General features: G+C 49.6%; 1 protein-coding gene and 1 pseudogene across 1 annotated transcript; one reads left to right on the top strand and one right to left on the bottom strand.

Annotated features, from left to right (window-relative positions):
* The first annotated feature begins 14,451 nt into the window (after positions 1–14,451).
* Positions 14,452–16,568, top strand: LOC122006177 (peptide-N4-(N-acetyl-beta-glucosaminyl)asparagine amidase A-like). The gene has a single exon (XM_042561570.1). It carries the CDS (start codon positions 14,483–14,485, stop codon positions 16,367–16,369), a length of 1,887 nt encoding a protein of 628 aa, XP_042417504.1. The 5' UTR covers positions 14,452–14,482; the 3' UTR covers positions 16,370–16,568.
* A 71-nt stretch (positions 16,569–16,639) lies between these two features.
* Positions 16,640–19,059, bottom strand: part of LOC122004496 — a 32,458-nt pseudogene continuing 30,038 nt past the window's right edge.

The following is a 19,059-nucleotide window of genomic DNA, read 5'->3' as shown; positions in this document are numbered from 1 at the left end:
TGTATCAAGATTTGAAAATGGAAATTATTTTCATAGAAAACTATTTTTCCATGATAATATATGTTATGAGGAATGTATCCTCAAAATTTTACAATTTTTGGAATTTTCTGTAATTTTTTAGGGGTTTCTGAATTTCGGGAGGAAAAAATTCAGAACTCTTATCAGAGAATTGTGGACCGATCAGAGAAGAGCATGATCGGTCCAGAGTAGTGTGGATCGGTCACTGGACCGGTCTGGTGACCGATCCAGTAAAGGGCTGAGCGTGCCAAAATGCTGATTTTCGACTGATTGTCTGAAATTTCAGCTCTGGAAGTTGGTATTTTAGATTTCTAAAGGATTGAAACTCTCCAAGACATTGTTGGTGCAATGGTCAAGGGGGAGTTGACCTTTAGGGGGAGTTTTACCTATTGGTCAAGCGGGAGTTGACTTTTAGGGAGAGTTTTTTACTTGTCAAGATTAGTGATATGGGGATTGTCACTATGTTGATTGTTGTATTTAGTATCAAGGGGGAAATTAAGGGTTTCAATGAAAGGTATGGGATTTTCATTAGGAAGAAACTCATGACCTTGATTCACTCTTTTTGATGTGTGTCAAAAGGGGGGAGAATGTCTAGAGAATGTTCAAGGAAGAACATTAGAATTTGGGGAGAATGCTCAAGGAAGAGCATTGGAGAACTATTGAAAAACCTAAGTTAGGTTATCGGGTTAACCTAACTTGATTATGATTTTTGTCAAACATCAAAAAGGGGGAGATTGTTGGTGCAACCTTAGGTCAAGGTTGACCTGGTTGACCCGACTCGAGTTGACCTGACTCGAGTTGTATTTTGATGTTTGACGAGAATAGAAAAGTTGTATCTTGATGTTTGACAAGAATACAAACTTGGGAGATTGTGGGTGCAACCTTCGGTCAAGGTTGACCTGGTTGACCCGACTTGAGTTGACTTGATTTGGTAAAGTCCAAGTATGGAGACTTGGCACGGGAAAAGTCCAACTATGGAGACTTGGCACGGGAAAAGTCCAAGTATGGAGACTTGGCACGGGAAAAGTCCAAGCAGGGAGCTTGGCACGGGAAAAGTCCAAGTATGGAGACTTGGCACGGAAAAGTCCAAGCAGGGAGCTTGGCATGGGAAAAGTCCAAAGTATGGAAGCTTGGCATGGGAAGTCAGAGAGGGCTCGACAGCTCGTTCTCCGGACCAGGTCAGAGAGGGCTCAGGAGCTCGTTCTCTGGACCAGACGAAGTCAGAGAGGGCTCGGCAGCTCGTTCTCCGAACTAGGTCAGAGAGGGCTCGGGAGCTCGTTCTCTGGACCAGATGAGGAAGTCGGAGAGGGCTCGGTAGCTCGTTCTCCGGACTAGGTCAGAGAGGGCTCGGGAGCTCGTTCTCTGGACCGGACGTGGAAGTCGGAGAGGGCTCGGTAGCTCGTTCTCCGGACTAGGTCAGAGAGGGCTCGGGAGCTCGTTCTCTGGACCGGACGTGGAAGTCGGAGAGGGCTCGGTAGCTCGTTCTCCGGACTAGGTCAGAGAGGGCTCGGGAGCTCGTTCTCTGGATCGGATAAAGTCGGAGAGGGCTCGGTAGCTCGTTCTCTGGACTAAGTCAGAGAGGGCTCGGTGGCTCGTTCTCCGGACGAACGTGGAAGTCGGAGAGGGCTCGGTGGCTCGTTCTCCGGACTAGGTCAGAGAGGGCTCGGTGGCTCGTTCTCTAGGCAGGAAGGCTTTGGGGTTTAGGGAAGCTCTAAGGAATTGGATCGGTCTAGTGGCGATCGGTGATCTCTAATTATGCGGATCGGTGCGGTGACTAATCGATGACAAGCAGAATATTTACGTGGGTTGGCGATCGATGCGTGAACCGATCGAGCGATGGACTTGAGGCGATAGGAGGAGATCGGTGCGTGGACCGATCCACCTATAGTCGATCGGTCCGGACCGATCAGACTTCAACCAACTCTGTGAGAGTTGGTTGATCGATCTGGGGCCGTCGGCCTAGAACTGATCGGTCCCAGGCCGTCAATCCTCTGGACCGATCGGGATGGAGCTGATCGGTCCGAGCCTAACCGATGCGACAGGCTAGATTTCTGTGTTGCTCTTTGTCTTCTTCGCAGGTGCAGGATATAAAGCTGCTACAGGAAAAGAAAGATCTCTCTCGAAACTCTTCTTCTTGTTCCTCACTCTTGCGATCTGAGCTTTGCTGAGCTCCCTATTCCTGAAGCTTCGTGTGAGCTTCCCTCGACTGGGTGATCAGCTGCTGTTGACATCGTGAAGTTGCTGCTTCATCGAACTCCAGTCGACGAGAAGGCAAGCAAAGTGTTTTTACATTTATATTGTTCTTGTTTTCTTTCTCTATTGGTTATACTCCATTCTTGCTGTTGCAAGAGAGATTGTGGCGAGGTTTCTCCACCCAGAAGGAGTTCATATTAGCCGGTTATCCGGGGTCTCATCCACCGATGGATTGATAGGCTTCGTCCACCTTACGGACACGCCGAGGAGTAGGAGTATCATCTCCGAACCTCGTTACATCATCGTGTTTGAGGTTTGATCTTCTCCACTTTCGTTTCTACATTGTATTTCCGCTGCACTAACCTAAATTGTAGGAAGAAACGATAATTTGAGGTCGGCTATTCACACCCCCCCTCTCTAGCCGCTATCCGAAGGTCCTAACACGGCTCGGCCGCCAACCTTGCTGCCTGTCAGAGGCGGATGTCTCGAGGGTGATGTTATCCCTTGTCTCCTTTGTCCTATTGCGCATTTTGTCTGTTCCAGGGCCGAGCGGTTCGGCCGCTCGGCAGGCATATCACTTCTGCCCTGGTTGTAGGTATCGGTCCTACTGGGAGGACTCCCGGTCTTATGCTCGGATGAGATTGCTCCTGCCTTTGTTGCCTTGTGCCCCGGTCGAACGGACTGCTCGCTCGACCCTGAAACCTTTTTACATTGAGCATCGGAAACCCGACCTCTAGTCGGGTTGTCTTTTATTCGGCTCGGGGGATTCTCGGCCGGTCGGCCATCTCATTTCGGTCGGTCGGGTGGCCGGTTGGCCCTCTCAGTCCGGTCGGTCGGGTCTCAGGGTTGAATCTCTTGATCTTTGACCTCCATGTGTCGTTGACCTTCCGCCAATGAGGGTCCCCCGTCCTTACCACCGGATCACATGCCTCCCCCTCAAGTCTAGTCGAAGGAGGCGCTAAGTTCGACTGGCTGGACTACCGGTCAGCCGGAGTGACACCGCTCTGCCACTTTATGGAATGTTCCTCCTCATGGCCGCTTGGCCTTTTACTGCCGTTGGCTTTGCTACCGTGTCGACGGTCAACGTTGACGCCCTTCGGATCTCTTCGGGATTTATGCAAATCTTCTCCATTAAGATCGAGCACGCATGCTGCGTGCCGTAATGGCGCTCATTAAATGCGCCCCTATGGCATGGTGCCCCGTGGCACCTCCGCTGGCGTCATCGTACTGCTCGGCGATGTGTCTGATGGGACATCGGCGGTTTGAAATGAACGGCCCGATGGGGACCTCGATTCATGTGACCTGCATCCGACGGTCGAGGCCGATCGGGCCCGACCTTATAAAGCCTTCACCTTCTTCCTCCGGCGCACTTTTGCCTTCGCGTGTCCCGCAGCCTTCCTCGGTGCTTCAGTGTTCCGGTGATTCCGAGTCCCCGTGCTCCGATGACTCCCCGCCTCCTTCCTTCGATCCTCTACCTCTTTGTAAGGTTCTTTCGCCTTTCTTCCTTTGATTCCTGTGTTTTCTTCATGCTCTTGGCCGCGTTTCGTCTTTTGGTTACTGCTTTGCTCCTCTCCTCGCTTGCTCATTTGCTTTCCTTTTTGATTTCTGCTTCCTCCATTACTCTGGCGATGGCGAGTTCCTCTCAGCCCGCGGACCCGGCTCTCGGCCCATGGTATACCACCATGGAGTCGCGGTTCGATCGGCGCGATGCCGAGAGCCTGTTTAACGCTTTTGATATCCCTTCCGATTTTGAACTAATTTTACCTTCACCTTCCGCTCGGCTGCACAAACCACCGAGCCGCGGCTTTTGTCTTTTCCGCGACCAATTCGTAGTCGGTCTGCGGTTTCCCCTCCACCCCTTCATTGTTGAAGTTTGCAACTTTTTCGGCATTCCGCTCGCCCAATTGGTTCCCAACACTTTTCGCCTCCTGTGCGGAGTTGTGGTCTTATTTAAGATACACAACATTCCCCTCCGCCCAGAGATCTTCTATTATTTTTATTATCCTAAGCAATCCGAGCCGGGCACTTATCTGTTTCAAGCTCGACCCGGCTTAGTCTTTTTTGATAAGCTACCCTCTTCCAACAAACATTGGAAAGATAATTTTTTCTACCTGCGTGTTCCCAAGCGACTCCCCTTCCGTACGAAATGGCAGGTCGGACCACCCATCTCTCCCGAGTTGAAGAAATTTAAGACTCAACCAGACTATCTTCAAGCAACGATCTGCTAGCCGGTCTGAAGCTCAATATCAACAAGCTCCTACCTGAAGGAGTGATGTACATATTTGATTTGAGTCCGAGCCGGACCCCCCTTCCGAGCAGCTTTGGTAAGAACTTCCCTTGTACATTTGCCTTGAGTTCTAACTGATTTCCTTCTTTTTTATTTGCAGCGAATATCATAATGGAGTCCGTGCTGTTCAGAATTCTGAAGAAGAAAGCGGCTGCGCTCTAAGCGGCAGCGGCCAAGGAAATGGAGCAACTGGGCATTGCTCCGGTCGGCTCTCACGAGGATGAAAGTGAAGCGCAAGCAGGCAAGTCGGCCGCTCAGGCTTCGCCTATGGATGCTGCCGGCGGTGCAACTTCTAGCAAAGAACTGGTCATACGAGAGGAAAGCTCCGATCCGGAGGACAAACTCCCACTTGACAAGAAAAGACGGCGAGTTGAGAAGCCCCTCCGGTCGGCAACCTCCGCAGTGCAAGCGTCCGAGCGGACGGGCACCGCCTCTCAACGCGGCAAAGAACCATCAGTCGAGGCGCTATCCTCCGACCGGACTCCCTCTCAGCTGGATGCGCCTACAGCCCCCATCGAAGCGGTTCCGGTCAACTCCCTTCCTCCGGTACCCCGCCGAGTCCTTCGCTCAGGAATTCTATCCACCATGTCCAGTCCGGCCTCTGATCCTTTGGTGTCAGCTCAAACGACTCCGGGCCGGCGCCGCACTGTTAGGGCCACTCTGCACCTCCTTACCGAGGCGTTCATGGCCGAGTCCGATCGGCCGACAGCCCCCGAGCATATGATCACTATGAAGGGGCCCCTTGCGGAGATGTGGGCAGACGCTCGGACCCGTGTGGCCTTGATACCGCTCGACAAGCTAGCTGACAACCACATGCAGCAATCCACAGGGGTAAGGTTTATTTCTCCTTTATGTAGTTTTCCCGATCGGCCTTTTAACCTTTCCGTGTTCATCAGCGATGGGTGGAAGAGATTGTTGTCTCCAACGCTTGGCAATGGTGGAGGACGAGCTGAAGAGGCTAAAGAGTCAGGGCGGTCCATCGTCTTCCCAAGGCCCTTCTTATGCCGAGCTGCAGAAGGAGCTCGACAAAACCAAGGATCTGCTAGAGGCCGAGAGGAAGAAGACGGCCGACCAGGCTTACATGTTGGACCAGTTAGACAAAAAGGTCAAATCCTATGACCACAAGATTGAGCTAGCCACCACTCGGAAGAACACCGCCATCGCTGATCTGGAAAAAAAGAATGTAGAAGCCCGAGCTCTGGAGCAGCGTGTGAATGAGCTAGCTGAGCTGCTAGAAGGCGAGCAGAAAGGCCGATCGGAGGAGGTGACTAAGCTTAAGGACGATTTGAAGGACCTGCAGGGGGCTCTTGATGCTTCCCGTGCTGCCTTCAAGGAGTACCAAGAGGCGGAGCCGGGCCGCGTTGCTGCCTTGAGGCAAAACTACATCCGCTCGGCGGAATTTGTGGAGGTGTGCGACCGGCTAGTGATCGCCTTCGAGCTGGCCATCACCGCCATGGCGGACTATTTGAAGTCCAAGGGCCAGCTCCCCGACTCCGTGGTCATCCCTGCTATAGAGCATGCGGCGCTTCTCACCACCATCCCAAAGCATATTTTTGACTACCTTGAATGAAGTATCTTCTGTAATTTTACCGATCGGCTAGACTTTTATTTTCATGTGGCATCTGTAACTTTTAAATGCTATCTTTAAATGAATGCCCGCTCTTGCTGTGTTAACCTTTCATTTCGGGTTTCTTTTAACTGTGTCGACCGGTCGCTTGACCCTTTTTCTCGCAGGGAATTTTTAAATTTCGCAGATTGGTTAAACGACCTTCCACTCTGCCTGGGATTTCTATGAGCCTTTCGCTTAGTGTTTTTCTTCATTATGTCGATCGGTCAAACGACTTTCCATCTTTCATGGACTTTCTGCTAGTGTCTCGCTGAAGTGCCTCCACGCGACGCTGCCTCATCTGGTGGGTTTATAGTCGCCAGTCCGACTCTGAAGTTTAACGTCGCCGCTCGACGGTCTTCCGGTCGGAGGATTTATAGTCGCCGGTTTGACTCTAAGATTTAACGTCGTTGCTCGACGGTCTTTCGGCCGGAAGGTTTATAGTCGCCGGTTCGACTCTAAGATTTAACGTCGCTGCTAGACGATATTCCGGCCAGAGGGTTTGTAGTCGCTGGTTCGACTCTAAGATTTAACGTCGCTGCTCGACGGTCTTCCGGCTGGAGGGTCTATAGTCGCCGGTTCAACTCTAAGATTTAACGTCACTGCTCGACGGTCTTCACGCCGGGGGGTTTATAGTCGCCGGTTCGACTCTAAGATTTAACGTCGCTGCTCGACGGTCTTCAGGCCGGGGGGTTTATAGTCGCCGGTTTGACTCTAAGATTTAACGTCGCTGCTCGACGGTCTTCACGCCGGGGGGTTTATAGTCGCCGGTTCGACTCTAAGATTTAACGTCGCTGCTCGACGGTCTTCAGGCCGGGGGGTTTATAGTCGCCGGTTTGACTCTAAGATTTAACGTCGCTGCTCGACGGTCTTCAAGTCGGGGGGTTTATAGTCGCCGGTTCGACTCTAAGATTTCAACAATGAGCTTATAGCTCGGATAATATACACCCGGTCGAACGGCACGGGGTCCTCGCCATCGAGCCTGTGGCTCGGATAATACACGTCCGGCCGAACGGCACGGGGCCTTCGCCATGCCTTATACAACTACCCGCTGGGCGCGCAATGTTCATGCCTTTGCTTTGTTCTTATAACTTTCATTCCTGCAGCCAAAGGATATATCCAAATGGAATATTCATGAAATATATTACATCGGCGCACCTTTCATCCGGCCCGATAGGGCTGGAGGTGGTTTGCACTCCATGGCCTATCCAGCCGCCGTCCATCCTCATCCTCCAAGTAGTAGGCTCCCGATCGGAGCTTCTCGACGACTTGAAGGGCCCTGCCCAGGGAGCCTCCAACTTGCCTACGTCCCCGACCGGCTTCACTTTCTTCCAAACCAAGTCACCCACCTGGAATGCTCGGGGAATCACTCGGCGGTTGTAGTTCTGCTTCATTCTCTGCCTGTAGGCCATCAGCCGGATGGACGCTTTGGCTCGCTCCTCGTCGATTAGGTCCAATTCTAGCTGCCTCCGCTCGGCATTATCCTCGTCATAGTTCTGGATCCGGACGGACTCTACGCCAACTTCGACTGGGACGACCGCCTCGCCTCCATACACCATGTGGAACGGTGTTACTCCAGTTCCCTCCTTAGGAGTCGTGCGGATGGCCCATAAGACTCCCAGCAGCTCGTCCACCCAACTTCCTCCCATGTGGTTGAGTCGAGCCCGAAGAATTCGGAGGATCTCCCGGTTGGCTACTTCGGCTTGACCATTACTTTGGGGATACGCCACAGATGTGAAGTGCTGCTCAATGTCATATCCCTTGCACCATTCCTCGAGCTGCTTTCCGACAAACCGCCGCCCGTTGTCCGACACGAACCGACGCGGAATGCCGAACGGACAGATGATGTGTTGTCAGATGAATTTCTTGACCATCTGCTCGGTTATCTTGGCCAATGGCTCACCCTCCACCCACTTGAAAAAGTAATCAACTGCTACCAATAGGAACCTCCGTTGTCCGGTCGCCATAGGGAAAGGTCCTACTATGTCCATGCCCCACTGGTTGAACGGGCAGGACACTGTGGACGCTTTCATTTCCTCCGTCGGCTTATGAGAGAAACTGTGGTACTTCTAACAAGAAAGGCATGTTATGACGGTCCGAGAGGCGTCCTCGTGTAGAGTTGGCCAGAAGTATCCGGCTAGCAGGATCTTCCTGGCCAAAGACCGGCCGCCCGGATGACCTCCGCAAGATCCTTGGTGTATTTCCTGGAGGATGTACTCGGCGTCTTCCGAACCGACACACTTCAGCAGAGGTCGGGAGAACGCCTTTTTGTAAAGCTGATCTCCGATGAGCGTGAACCGACCGGCTCTCCTCCTTAGTAGCTGGGCTTCATCCCGATCGGACTGCGTGGCCCCTGAGCGCAAAAACTCCATGATGGTTGTTCTCCAATCGCTCGGGAATGTGAGGCCTTCCATCCGGTCCACGTGCGCTACCAAGGATACTTACTCGATCAGCTGCTGGATGATGACCGGCGATATCGAGCTTGCGAGCTTGGCTAATTCATCTGCCGCCTGATTCTCCGTTCGGGGTATCTTTTGGACCACCACCTCGGTGAAGCCGGTCTTGAGTTTTTCAAAGGCTTCCGCGTACAGCCTGAGCCTTGCATTGTTGATCTCGAAGGCGCCCATGAGTTGTTGAGCAGCTAGCTGGGAATCAGAGTGGATCACCACCCGGCTGGCTCCAACATGTCGTGCGGCCTGCAGTCAGGGTATGAGGGCTTCGTACTTTGCCTCATTATTTGTTGCCCGATAGTCCAGCCGAACGGACAAATGCATCCGATCTTCTTGAGGCGAAAGTAGCAGGATCCCAATTCCGCTTCTGAGCTGAGTGGACGATCCGTCCACATATACTTTCCATGTAGTTTCGGGCTCGGGCTTTTGTACCTCGGTTACGAAATCTACCAAAGACTGTGCCTTGATCGCCGAGCGGGGTTGGTACTGGATGTCGAATTCGCTTAACTCCGTCGTCCACTTGATGAGCCGTCCGGATGCTTCAGGGTTTAGGAGTACCCTTCCCAATGGGCTGTTCGTCATCACAATAATGGTGTGTGCTAAAAAGTAAGGGCGCAACCTTCGAGCGGCAAGGACCAAGGCGAAGGCCAACTTCTCGAGACCGGTGTAGCGAGACTCAGCATCCTTTAAGATATGGCTTAAGAAGTACACAGGTTGTTCTTCACCGTTCGACCTTACTAATGTCGAGCCCACAGCATGCTCGGTTGAAGATAAATAAATGCGGAGTGGCTCGCCTACGGCCGGTTTTGCTAACACGGGTAAGGAATTCAGGTAAGTCTTTAGTTCGTCGAACGCCCGATCGCATTCCTCATCCCATTGAAACTTGGTAGCTTTATGCAGAATCTTGAAGAATGGCAGACTCCGGTCGGCGGTCTTAGAAATAAACCTTGACAGCGCCGTAATTCGACCGGTGAGACGCTGTACCTCTCGAAGATTTCTGGGAGGCGACATGTCTTGTAATGCCTTTATCTTGCTGGGGTTCGCCTCTATGCCCCGCTCGATCACAATGTAACCCAGGAAGCGCCCACCTTTTGCTCCGAACAGGCACTTCTGAAGGTTAAGCTTGACTCCATATCTTCTTAATGTTTGGAAGGTCTCCTCCATATTCGTATAGAGATCTGCCGCCCGGAAGGACTTGATAAGTATGTCATCCACGTACACTTCCAAGTTACGTCCGATCTGCTCCTTGAATACCTTGTTCATCAGACGTTAGTAGGTGGCTCCTGCATTCTTCAGCCCGAACGGCATTACATTGTAGCAGTAGGTGTCGTCCGCTGTGACGAAGCTAACCTTCTCCTGGTCTTCTCGGGCGAGCGGCACTTGATAGTAGCCTTGGTATGCATCCAACATGCATATCAGCTCGCACCCGGCCGTGGAGTCTACCAGTTGATCAATCCGGGGCAAGGGATAGAAGTCCTTCGGGCATGCCTTGTTCAGGTCCCGAAAATCGATGCAGACTCTCCACTTGTTACCCGGCTTGGAGACCAGTACCACATTTGCGAGCCAACTCGGGAATTGCACTTCCCTTATGTGGCCGGCCTCCAGAAGCTTCTCTACCTCCGCCCGGATAATTACATTCTACTCCGCGCTGAAGTCCCTCTTCCTTTGCTTCACCGGCTGAGCGTCTGGCTGGACGTGAAGCTCGTGCTGTGCTACGCTTAGCGAGACCCCTGGCAGCTCATGGGTCGACCAAGCGAAGACGTCGCGATTTCGCTGGAGGCATTTGATCAGCTTTTCCTTCTGCTTCTCCTCTAGGTCGGACGCTATGAAAGTGGTGGCCTCCGGTCGAGAAGAGTCAATCTGTATCTCCTCCTTTTCTTCGTAAATCAAAGAAGGTGGTTTTTCAATTATAGCATTTACCTCGACTAGCGGCACTTTCCGAGCGGACTTGGCTTCAGCTCGGACCATCTCCACATAGCATCTTCGAGCTGCCAGCTGGTCTCCCCGCATCTCCCCTACTTGATCTTCCACCGGGAACTTGATCTTCTGGCAGAAGGTAGAGACGATCGCCCGGAACTCGTTGAGAGCCGGTCGCCCCAAGATAACGTTGTACACAGAAGGAGCGTCAACCACGATGAAGCTGGTGGTCCTTGTCCTTCTAAGCGGCTCCTCTCCCAACAAGATGGCCAGCCAGACCTGGCCGACCGGCAAGACTTCGTTCCCAGTGAACCCGTAGAGAGGGGTCGTCATTGGAAGTAATTCATCTCGGTCGATTTGCAGTTGGTCGAAGGCCTTTTTGAATATTATGTTGACCGAGCTGTCTGTGTCAATGAAATATGGTGAATAGTGTAGTTAGCTATTACCGCTCGAATGATCAGGGCATCATCGTGCGGGACTTTGACTCCCTCGAGGTCCCTAGGCTCGAAGCTGATCTCGGGTCCGCTCGCCCTCTCCTGGCTACAGCCGACCGCGTGTATCCTCAGCTGTCTTGTGTATGCCTTTCTGGCTCTATTGGAGTCTCCTCCGGTCGGGCCTCCGGCGATGATGTTGAATTCGCCTCGAGATGCGTTGCCCCTATTTTCCTCCTCTTGAGTGAATGGTCGAGGTCGTTCATGCAACGCCCGATGGTGGGCTCCGGGCTGCTGACAATGCTGCCGCTCGGGGGATCTCCTTTCTATCCTTTGAACGGGGCTCCGTTGTTGATGTCGGCGGTCTGGTGAAGGTGATCGGCGGCGGTAGCTCTTCGGCGCAGGATGAGCGATGGGGGGAGGCTCCGACAGTCGCGAGTGTTGTGAGTAGCTGACTAATGGAGTGAACAAAACATCGGGGTCCATACCTTCCCCTTGGGCTTGGGCCGATCAGCCGCGACTTGCTGGATGGCGTGCGGCCGAGTGTGGTGATGAGGACGAGCGGCTTCGGCTCGCAGTCCTCTGGGGGCTGGTGATTGTCGGGCTGCTTCCGCTCAACGGAAGCTGGTTGGCCACTCAGGGCTTCCACGAGCCCTTGCATGAACGCGTTCATCATTGTTTCCAAGGTGACCGTCGGAATGTCCATGGCCACCTGGTTGAAGCGCTGGATGTACGCTCAGAGCGACTCCCTTGTGCCTTGCTTGATGGCGAACAGATTGACGCTGGTTTTTTGGTGGCGCCTGTTGCTCGCAAAATGATGGAGGAGTGTCGTTTGGAATTCCTTGAAACTCGTGATAGACCCGTCCGGCAGCCTCCGGAACCACCGATGCACCGATCCCGAGAGGGTGGTGAGGAACACTCGGCACTTCACACCATCTGTGTATTGATGCAGAGTGGTAGTGCTGTCGAACTTACCCAGATGGTCGTCTGGGTCGGTTGTCCCGTTATATTCTCCAATCGCAGGGGGCACATAATGTTTCGGCAGTGGATCCCGCAGGATGGCATCTGAGAACTGCCGGTTGATCCGCTCGGGGGACGCATCCGTTCGGGGCGCTTTTCCTTTTCTGACGTCCCGGACGGGTGCTTCGTCTGATGAAGATCCTTTGTCCTGATTAGCTTGCGCGACCTCCGAGGGCGTCTGGAACAGAGCCTGATGAAAAGGTATCGGGGCAGGCGGCGCCCCCATCTGGGTACCGGTCGGTCCCTTATTTTGCCCCCATATTGAGAGCTGCTCCGGTCGTTCTTCGGGTGGCGCTCGGCCCCCCGATGCTGATGTCGCCTGCTGCGCTGCTCGGCCTAAGCTTTCTGCTGCTGCTCTACGATTTTTGCTGCTCGCGCTTGGATGAGTGCTTCGAGCTCCTCAGGAGAGAGCGTTACCAGAAGTTGACGTCCAACTTCTTCCATCTTCTAGACTCGGATTTAGGTGTGTTCCCACAGACGGCGCCAATTTGATCATGTCCAAGCACTGAGTCGACGGACGCTGGGGACGTGGCACGCTCCGCTGTCTCCGGCTGGTGGTGTAGATCTTCGGCGAACCAGCAAAGAAGCCGAGCCGGGAGGGGTTTCCCGACGACGGCCCTTCGACGCTCAAGTCAGGCAACGAGAAATGAGAGAGGCACCGTAACTGTGGCTACAGTGAGTATTGCACATACCTTCGTCGACGTCTAGGGTCCTTATATAGGACCCTGGGGAGGCGCGGGCACACTTCTTGATGCGTGCACGCTTCCCCAAACATACCTTAACGAGCCCATGTCAAAAAAGTACCCCTGACGCTATTCCAAAATCGTCCGAGCATATCCCAGATGTGACGGTGGAAGCTTCCACCGTACAATCCTGTGTATGACTCGGCCGCCAACCCTGCTGCCTGTCAGCGGCGGATGTCTCAAGGGTGATGTTATCCCCTGTCTCCTTTGTCCTCTTACGCATTCTGTCTGTTCCAAGGCCAAGCGGTTCGGCCGCTCGGCAGGCATATCACTTCTGCCCTGGTTGTAGGTATCGGTCCTACTGGGAGGACTCCCGGTCTTATGCTCGGATGAGATTACTCCTGCCTTTGTTGCCTTGTGCCCTAGCCGAACGGACACCCGCTCGACCCTGAAACCTTTTTACATTGAGCATCGGAAACCCGACCTCTAGCCGGGTTGTCTTTTATTCGGCTCGGGGGATTCCCAGTCGGTCGGCCATCTCATTTCGGTCGGTCAGGTGGTCGGTCGGCCCTCTCAGTCCGGTCGGTCGGGTCTCAGGGTTGAATCTCTTGATCTTTGACCTCCACGTGTCGTTGACCTTCCGCCAACGAGGGTCCCCCGTCCTTACCACCGGATCAAATAGCATAATTGAAAATGCTTCATTCTTTTTCTATAAGTTGTTAGCAGCACAGTAGAATAAAGCAACTTAAAGAACAAAAGCAAGAAACACAAAGAACACCATATTTACTTGGTTTCCAACCCAAGGTTAGTACATCTAAGGTTATACACAAAACTACCGTCCACTAGTGTCTTTTTCTTTTCCAGATTCTTTTGGAGGTAGAGAAACTTCTTACAACAAGTTATAAGGATAATCACATATATGAAAAAACAAATAGATGATATAATAATAAGCATAAAAGAGAAGCAAATTCGTCATGAGTCGGCTAGAAACCCTGAGTGTCGCGACACTCCTCCTGATGCTTCCCAAAACACATGAGCAGGATTTTAGAGTACTTTCTTACCATTAGCACGAAGATGGATGCTTGTAAGAGTTGCTGGAAGATAATGCCTCAGCTTCCCTTTTATACAACTTGATCGGCACTTTCCCAATCGACTGGAGGCCCTCTGGTTGCTTGGATACTTTACAAACTCGATCTTCTTTGAGATAAGTTTTTGACCTCCCAATCGACAGGACACCCTCTGATCGCCCCAAGCTCAACCAAAACTTATCTAAGTCTCGACTCGTTCGAACTCGATCAGGTCGTCTTTGGGTCGATCGGACCCTTTGGTCAACCTTATTGCCTTTCGGTCAAGCAGACTACCTTCCGGTCGATTGGATCCTGACCCAGACCAATTTCCAACGGGTTCACCCGAACCTTCGTCTAGCTATTGTTTCTTGTAAAATAAATAACCAAACAACCAACAAAATAAATAAAACCTAGCACTTAATTTATTTAATTTACTAGGTTCACTTATTTGGAGGGCGTATCTATTGTGGTACTTCTTTATGATATATAAAATATTTTAATAATAATAATAATAATAATAAATATTAAATATTAAATATGAGTATGTTTGAAGGAGTGAATTTTAATATAGAGATGGTATATATTCAACAAAATATAAGTACATGCATAGATACCCTTAGACGTTAACTTAGACACGATGAGTCTCTGTCCTGAAAGAGGATGAATTGATAGAATTTGTACTCATATGAAATAATATTTCAAAGTCCATAGACGAATTTGACCTTCATTGATTTAATCATATCTTATAAATCCCCTCGCACGTATTATGCATCTATGCGCTCGTCTCCACCAACACAAGCACACAACACTATGTGTTCCCCCGACCTCTTCTTATTGCTATCAATTTTAGTATTCATTTCCAGTTCCACCCACTTTCGTACCCTCGCCTACCCGTATCGCTATGACCCCCACCGTTACCACCGGACCCCACGCGCTTCCCCGCCACAACGATACCTGGGCCCGACCGGCGCTGATTTCCTCCTTCCCCGGCGGCCTCCCTCCTGCTCTCTTACCCTCCTCCGCCATGACTTCGCCAACACCTACGGCCGCCCGCCCGCCTCCGCTCCCTACGCCACGCCGCCGGGTTGCCCGCCCCCCTGGGACCGCGTCGTGCTGGACCTATCTGTCGCCTGCGCCGGCGAGCAGTACGACCGCATCGCCGCCGTCTGGCTCGATGGCGCCGAGATCCTCCGTACCAGCACCGCCGAGCCGTCCGAAGCTGGCGTCTTCTGGCGCGTCCGCAAGGACGTCACCCGCTACGACGCGCTTCTCCGCCGCCAGGAGGGCGGCGTGGTGTCGATGATGCTGGAGAACATCGTCAACGATGAGTTCACTGGAGTTTATCACGTCAACGTATCATTAGATTTCTACATCGAGGATGGTGAGGAGCCGCGATTTCGTCCTCGATCGATGCTTCCCACATCGGACGAAGAATCAACTACGCAGGAACAGACAATTTTTGGAGCATCGAAGCCTCTTCTTCCGCCAAAAATAGGGTTTTCTTCATTCAAATCGGGCTCAATCGAGAACAACGCAAAGGTGGCGCCTTTTCCCCCAAAACCATCCGATTTGATTATTCCGATATCTAGCGCCGACAGCCAAAACGGATTCTGGTTCAGAATCAAGAACGAAGCCGATGTGCATTTCAAGAGCGTCCAGATTCCAGGGAATACTTACTGGGCAGTTCTTGAGATCTATGTTTCTTACCACTCCAACGACGAGTTCTGGTACTCCAATCCACCCAATTCCTACATTGTGAAGAACAACCTCACCACTGGAAGGGGCAACGGCTCATTTCGCGAAGTCTTTGCCACCATTGATGGCAGCTTCGTGAGCTCAATTGTTCCATTCCCGGTCATCTTCACCGGAGGCATCAACCCTTTGTTTTGGGAGCCAGTGGTTGCTCTCGGCGCCTTCGATCTTCCCTCATACAACATAGAGTTGACTCCACTTCTCGGCCTTCTCCTGGATGGCAAGTCCCATGACATTGGTGTTGGTGTCACTGATGGCATCTCCTTTTGGCTCATTGATGCAAATCTGCACATTTGGTTGGATCCACTCTCTACTTATGTCACTGCCCAGCTTGTTCAATACCAAGCCCCCAGAACTTCAATCTCTCGCAAATCGAAATTGAACTTACTGAACGGTAAATTTAAAATCAAAGCTCAGAGAGAATCCCGCTTCTTGGGTTGGGTCAGTTCCTCATTTGGAAATCTCACCACTGATGTGGATCAGAAACTCAAGTTCAAGAGTTTGGTGAACTTCACAGATGATGGCGCCAAGAAGGGAGTTTATATGCAGGCAAAGTTGAAGACAACTGTAAGAATAGGAGAGGGTCCAAACACCTTACTTACTCAAGTAACTTACAAGTCTAAATATCCTCTTATGTTTGTCAGTTCAACTCTATCTGGTGTAAATAATACCTACACAATGAAGACTTATCTATCTCACATCTTGTCGGAAAAAACCACAGTTCTGATCGATAAAGTTGAGACTTTCAGCTCCATAAGAGATCACCAAGATGCAGATGGATGGATGCTTGTTCAGGATCACTCTGTTCTGGCTGGTTCAGCAGGCACTCAGCAAACTTACCACTATGAAGACGATCATAGTTCTTACTTAAGGAAGGTTATTGCTAGAGATGGTTTGGTTTTAAGTGATACTACCACTGCATCCTCATCGTCGTCATCTTCGTAAGTGATTCTTAGTTATCACTACTAGTTATTGTGAATCTTCATCTTGGCAACTATTTGAAGTTAAGTGTGATCGGTTACTGGCTTAGCTATACTCACATACCTTTGCTACGTGCTTGGTTGAAGAAAAACATGTGATTACTGGTGGAATGAACAATGTAATTTTGGATGTGAGCTATATCAATCCTATTAGTTTGTGTTCACCCAGAATTTTTCTAAATTAATCAGCAGTGCAAAACCTCTTTATTTTCAAGAAAACCACTTAAATTATTGCTTAAGAATATTACAGTAATTCCATAAGTTGCATCAATCTGACAATCCAATAACAAGTTCAAGTGCATCAACATAAAGCTGGAAGCATTGAACTTGAATTGTTAAGGGAACACTGAAATACAATAATCGACATCCAAAAGTTAATTCTAGACTAGAGATGGAAGCTTTTTCTTACCTGGTACAATACATTGAAGAGTGCCTATCAAGGAACTTCTCAATTGCAACTGAGAATGCTGCAAAGACTGCACACCCAACACATGTGGCCTTTGGACCACCTGACAAGATATCACGATCGACAAATTACTCTTTGTATTCGAAGAAATGGAGAAGCTAAATATGTAGCAACAATTTGATTTTACCAGATCTCAAAACTGCATATAAATATGCAGAGAAAGATAGCCCAAACATATTTCTAAAGAGTTGCACTGACAAATGTATCTGGAATTCTAGAAATATCAAATAGTAATTAAGATCTAGGAAAGGAGTTCTAGCTTCCATATGAATCAGAAGAGGTAAACTACTTTGGTAATATAACTAAAATAACATAAAGAAAAATACAAAATCACACAAATAAACATTCATGAGTTCTCATGCTAATACATACCTAAACCTTATAAATCTCTTCAGGATGCATGTTGGTAACGCGTAACAAAAACTAGCTACTAAATGGCTTTGTGAAGGAAAAACAGACTCCTCAAGCAACAAGGAATCCAGATGAAGCAAGATGGGCTAATTGTTCCTCTAGGTAGTATTGATAAGTGGCCTTTGAATAAGGTACTTGACTAAGCAAGAGGTACAAAAGGCACTCACCCAAGCATGTGAGGTCCAAGGACAATCAGCATTTGCCTAGCTTATGATTTCGCTGCAAAAGCTTGGATATCTTTTTAAATCCAGCATGTTATTTTCAGAAATTATTTTTCATCCCACTACAGCTCAAGTTTATTGCATAACAACTAGTTTTGCTGCCATCTCAATTCAAAGTTTGCAATTAAATCAAATTCCTTTCAGTCATTTTTTACAGATCAAATTCCTTTCATATTGCTTAAATCACATTCTAGTCAATAATTTGGGTTGCTATGATTTCATATAGGTCCTTGCACCATTAAGAAGTGATAGAATCTAAGTGAATACTTAATGATAAGAGAGAAATAATGAAATACTAAAAATAGTATGCATCAAGTAGTTAGCAACATATGGCTCGTACAATTATAACCCCCAAAAGAGGCAGGACCATATGAAACTAAACTAACACTTCTACTGTGATCTGTAAGAGTCTAGTAGAAACTATGCCAATTTCCAAGTTTCAGACTTCAAGTTCTTTTCTCGAAATCAGAGAAATTACCTTTTGCAGAAATAGCCCCTCCTGTAACACAACCAGCAACAACTGTGTTTGTGGTGTCATGTTTCGCTCGAACCTATAAAGGAATTATCAAAACAAGTTATTGGATTGAGACGCACATGAAAAGGAGGAATGAATCATGTGATTTTCAAAAACTTATTCTTTTCAGTTTTATAAAATCAAGTGCTCAGTGGAAAATTAAGTACTAAAGCGAAATAGAAAAGCAAGCAAAAAAATACGTGGTCGGTTTTACTTGGTTCGGAGTCTTCGGTGACTCCTACTCCAAGACCCAGGTCCTGCGGATTTATCGACAAGTAATTCACTAAAAACTTCTTCTAGAACCGCCTGAAGAGGGAATCGAGTACAAAAAGAGTCAGAGAAGTCTACACTTCCCGTTTTCATAAATTAAGCACAGTAATTAATTTCATTACCAAACATTGTTTGTAGTTGGTCGGCTCGAGCTCAATGTTTGGAAGGCCTCTCAGCGGCAATCGAGCATAGTAGAGTTGTAGTAAGGCAACAGTAGCAAGTCAGAGTAGCCGGAAAGCTGATCAGATGCGTAGATTCTCGTATAAAAGTTGTGTACAAAGCCTTGGGTGAGACACCCTTAAAATGAGTGTGGAGGCGTCTTCCATAGCTTTGAAGGCGCCTCCAATGTGAGAAATCTAATCCTGAACAGCTTGCTCCTTATCTGCGACGAAATCTAAAATTTATCCATCGGAATACGCCTTCCATAGCGCTGAAGGTGTCTTCCATGAATAGTACAAAGACGCCTTCCAATGCTTGAAGGCGTCTCGGGTAATGTTCACCCGAGACCTTTTTACTCTTTTTACCCTGCAAGTTAGGTTAGTCCAACACAACAATAATCTAACCTGCAAAACAATATTAGCATAACAATAATATGATTAATTTATGACTTAGACCCTGTTTTCCAAACTATGATCTACTCAGGGTCTCAATTTAGGTTTCTAAAATAGATCTAAATTGGGTCGACGCCTACTGTCCCCTTAACCTCCAATAACTTACCTTCGCTTACCCAGTGTTGAGTGAGCCCATCAGGAATCAAACATCCTCTTCCTTCC

Source organism: Zingiber officinale, chromosome 7B, assembly GCF_018446385.1.
Source record: "Zingiber officinale cultivar Zhangliang chromosome 7B, Zo_v1.1, whole genome shotgun sequence".
Classification (NCBI taxonomy): Eukaryota; Viridiplantae; Streptophyta; class Magnoliopsida; order Zingiberales; family Zingiberaceae; genus Zingiber; species Zingiber officinale.
The sequence above is the reverse complement of the archived record's forward strand: the minus strand, read 5'-3'. Positions and strand labels throughout refer to the sequence as shown.

Excerpts from the sequence above, each read along its gene's own strand:
- LOC122006177 (XM_042561570.1), top strand. The coding sequence starts at position 14,483 with ATGTGTTCCCCCGACCTCTTCTTATTGCTATCAATTTTAGTATTCATT.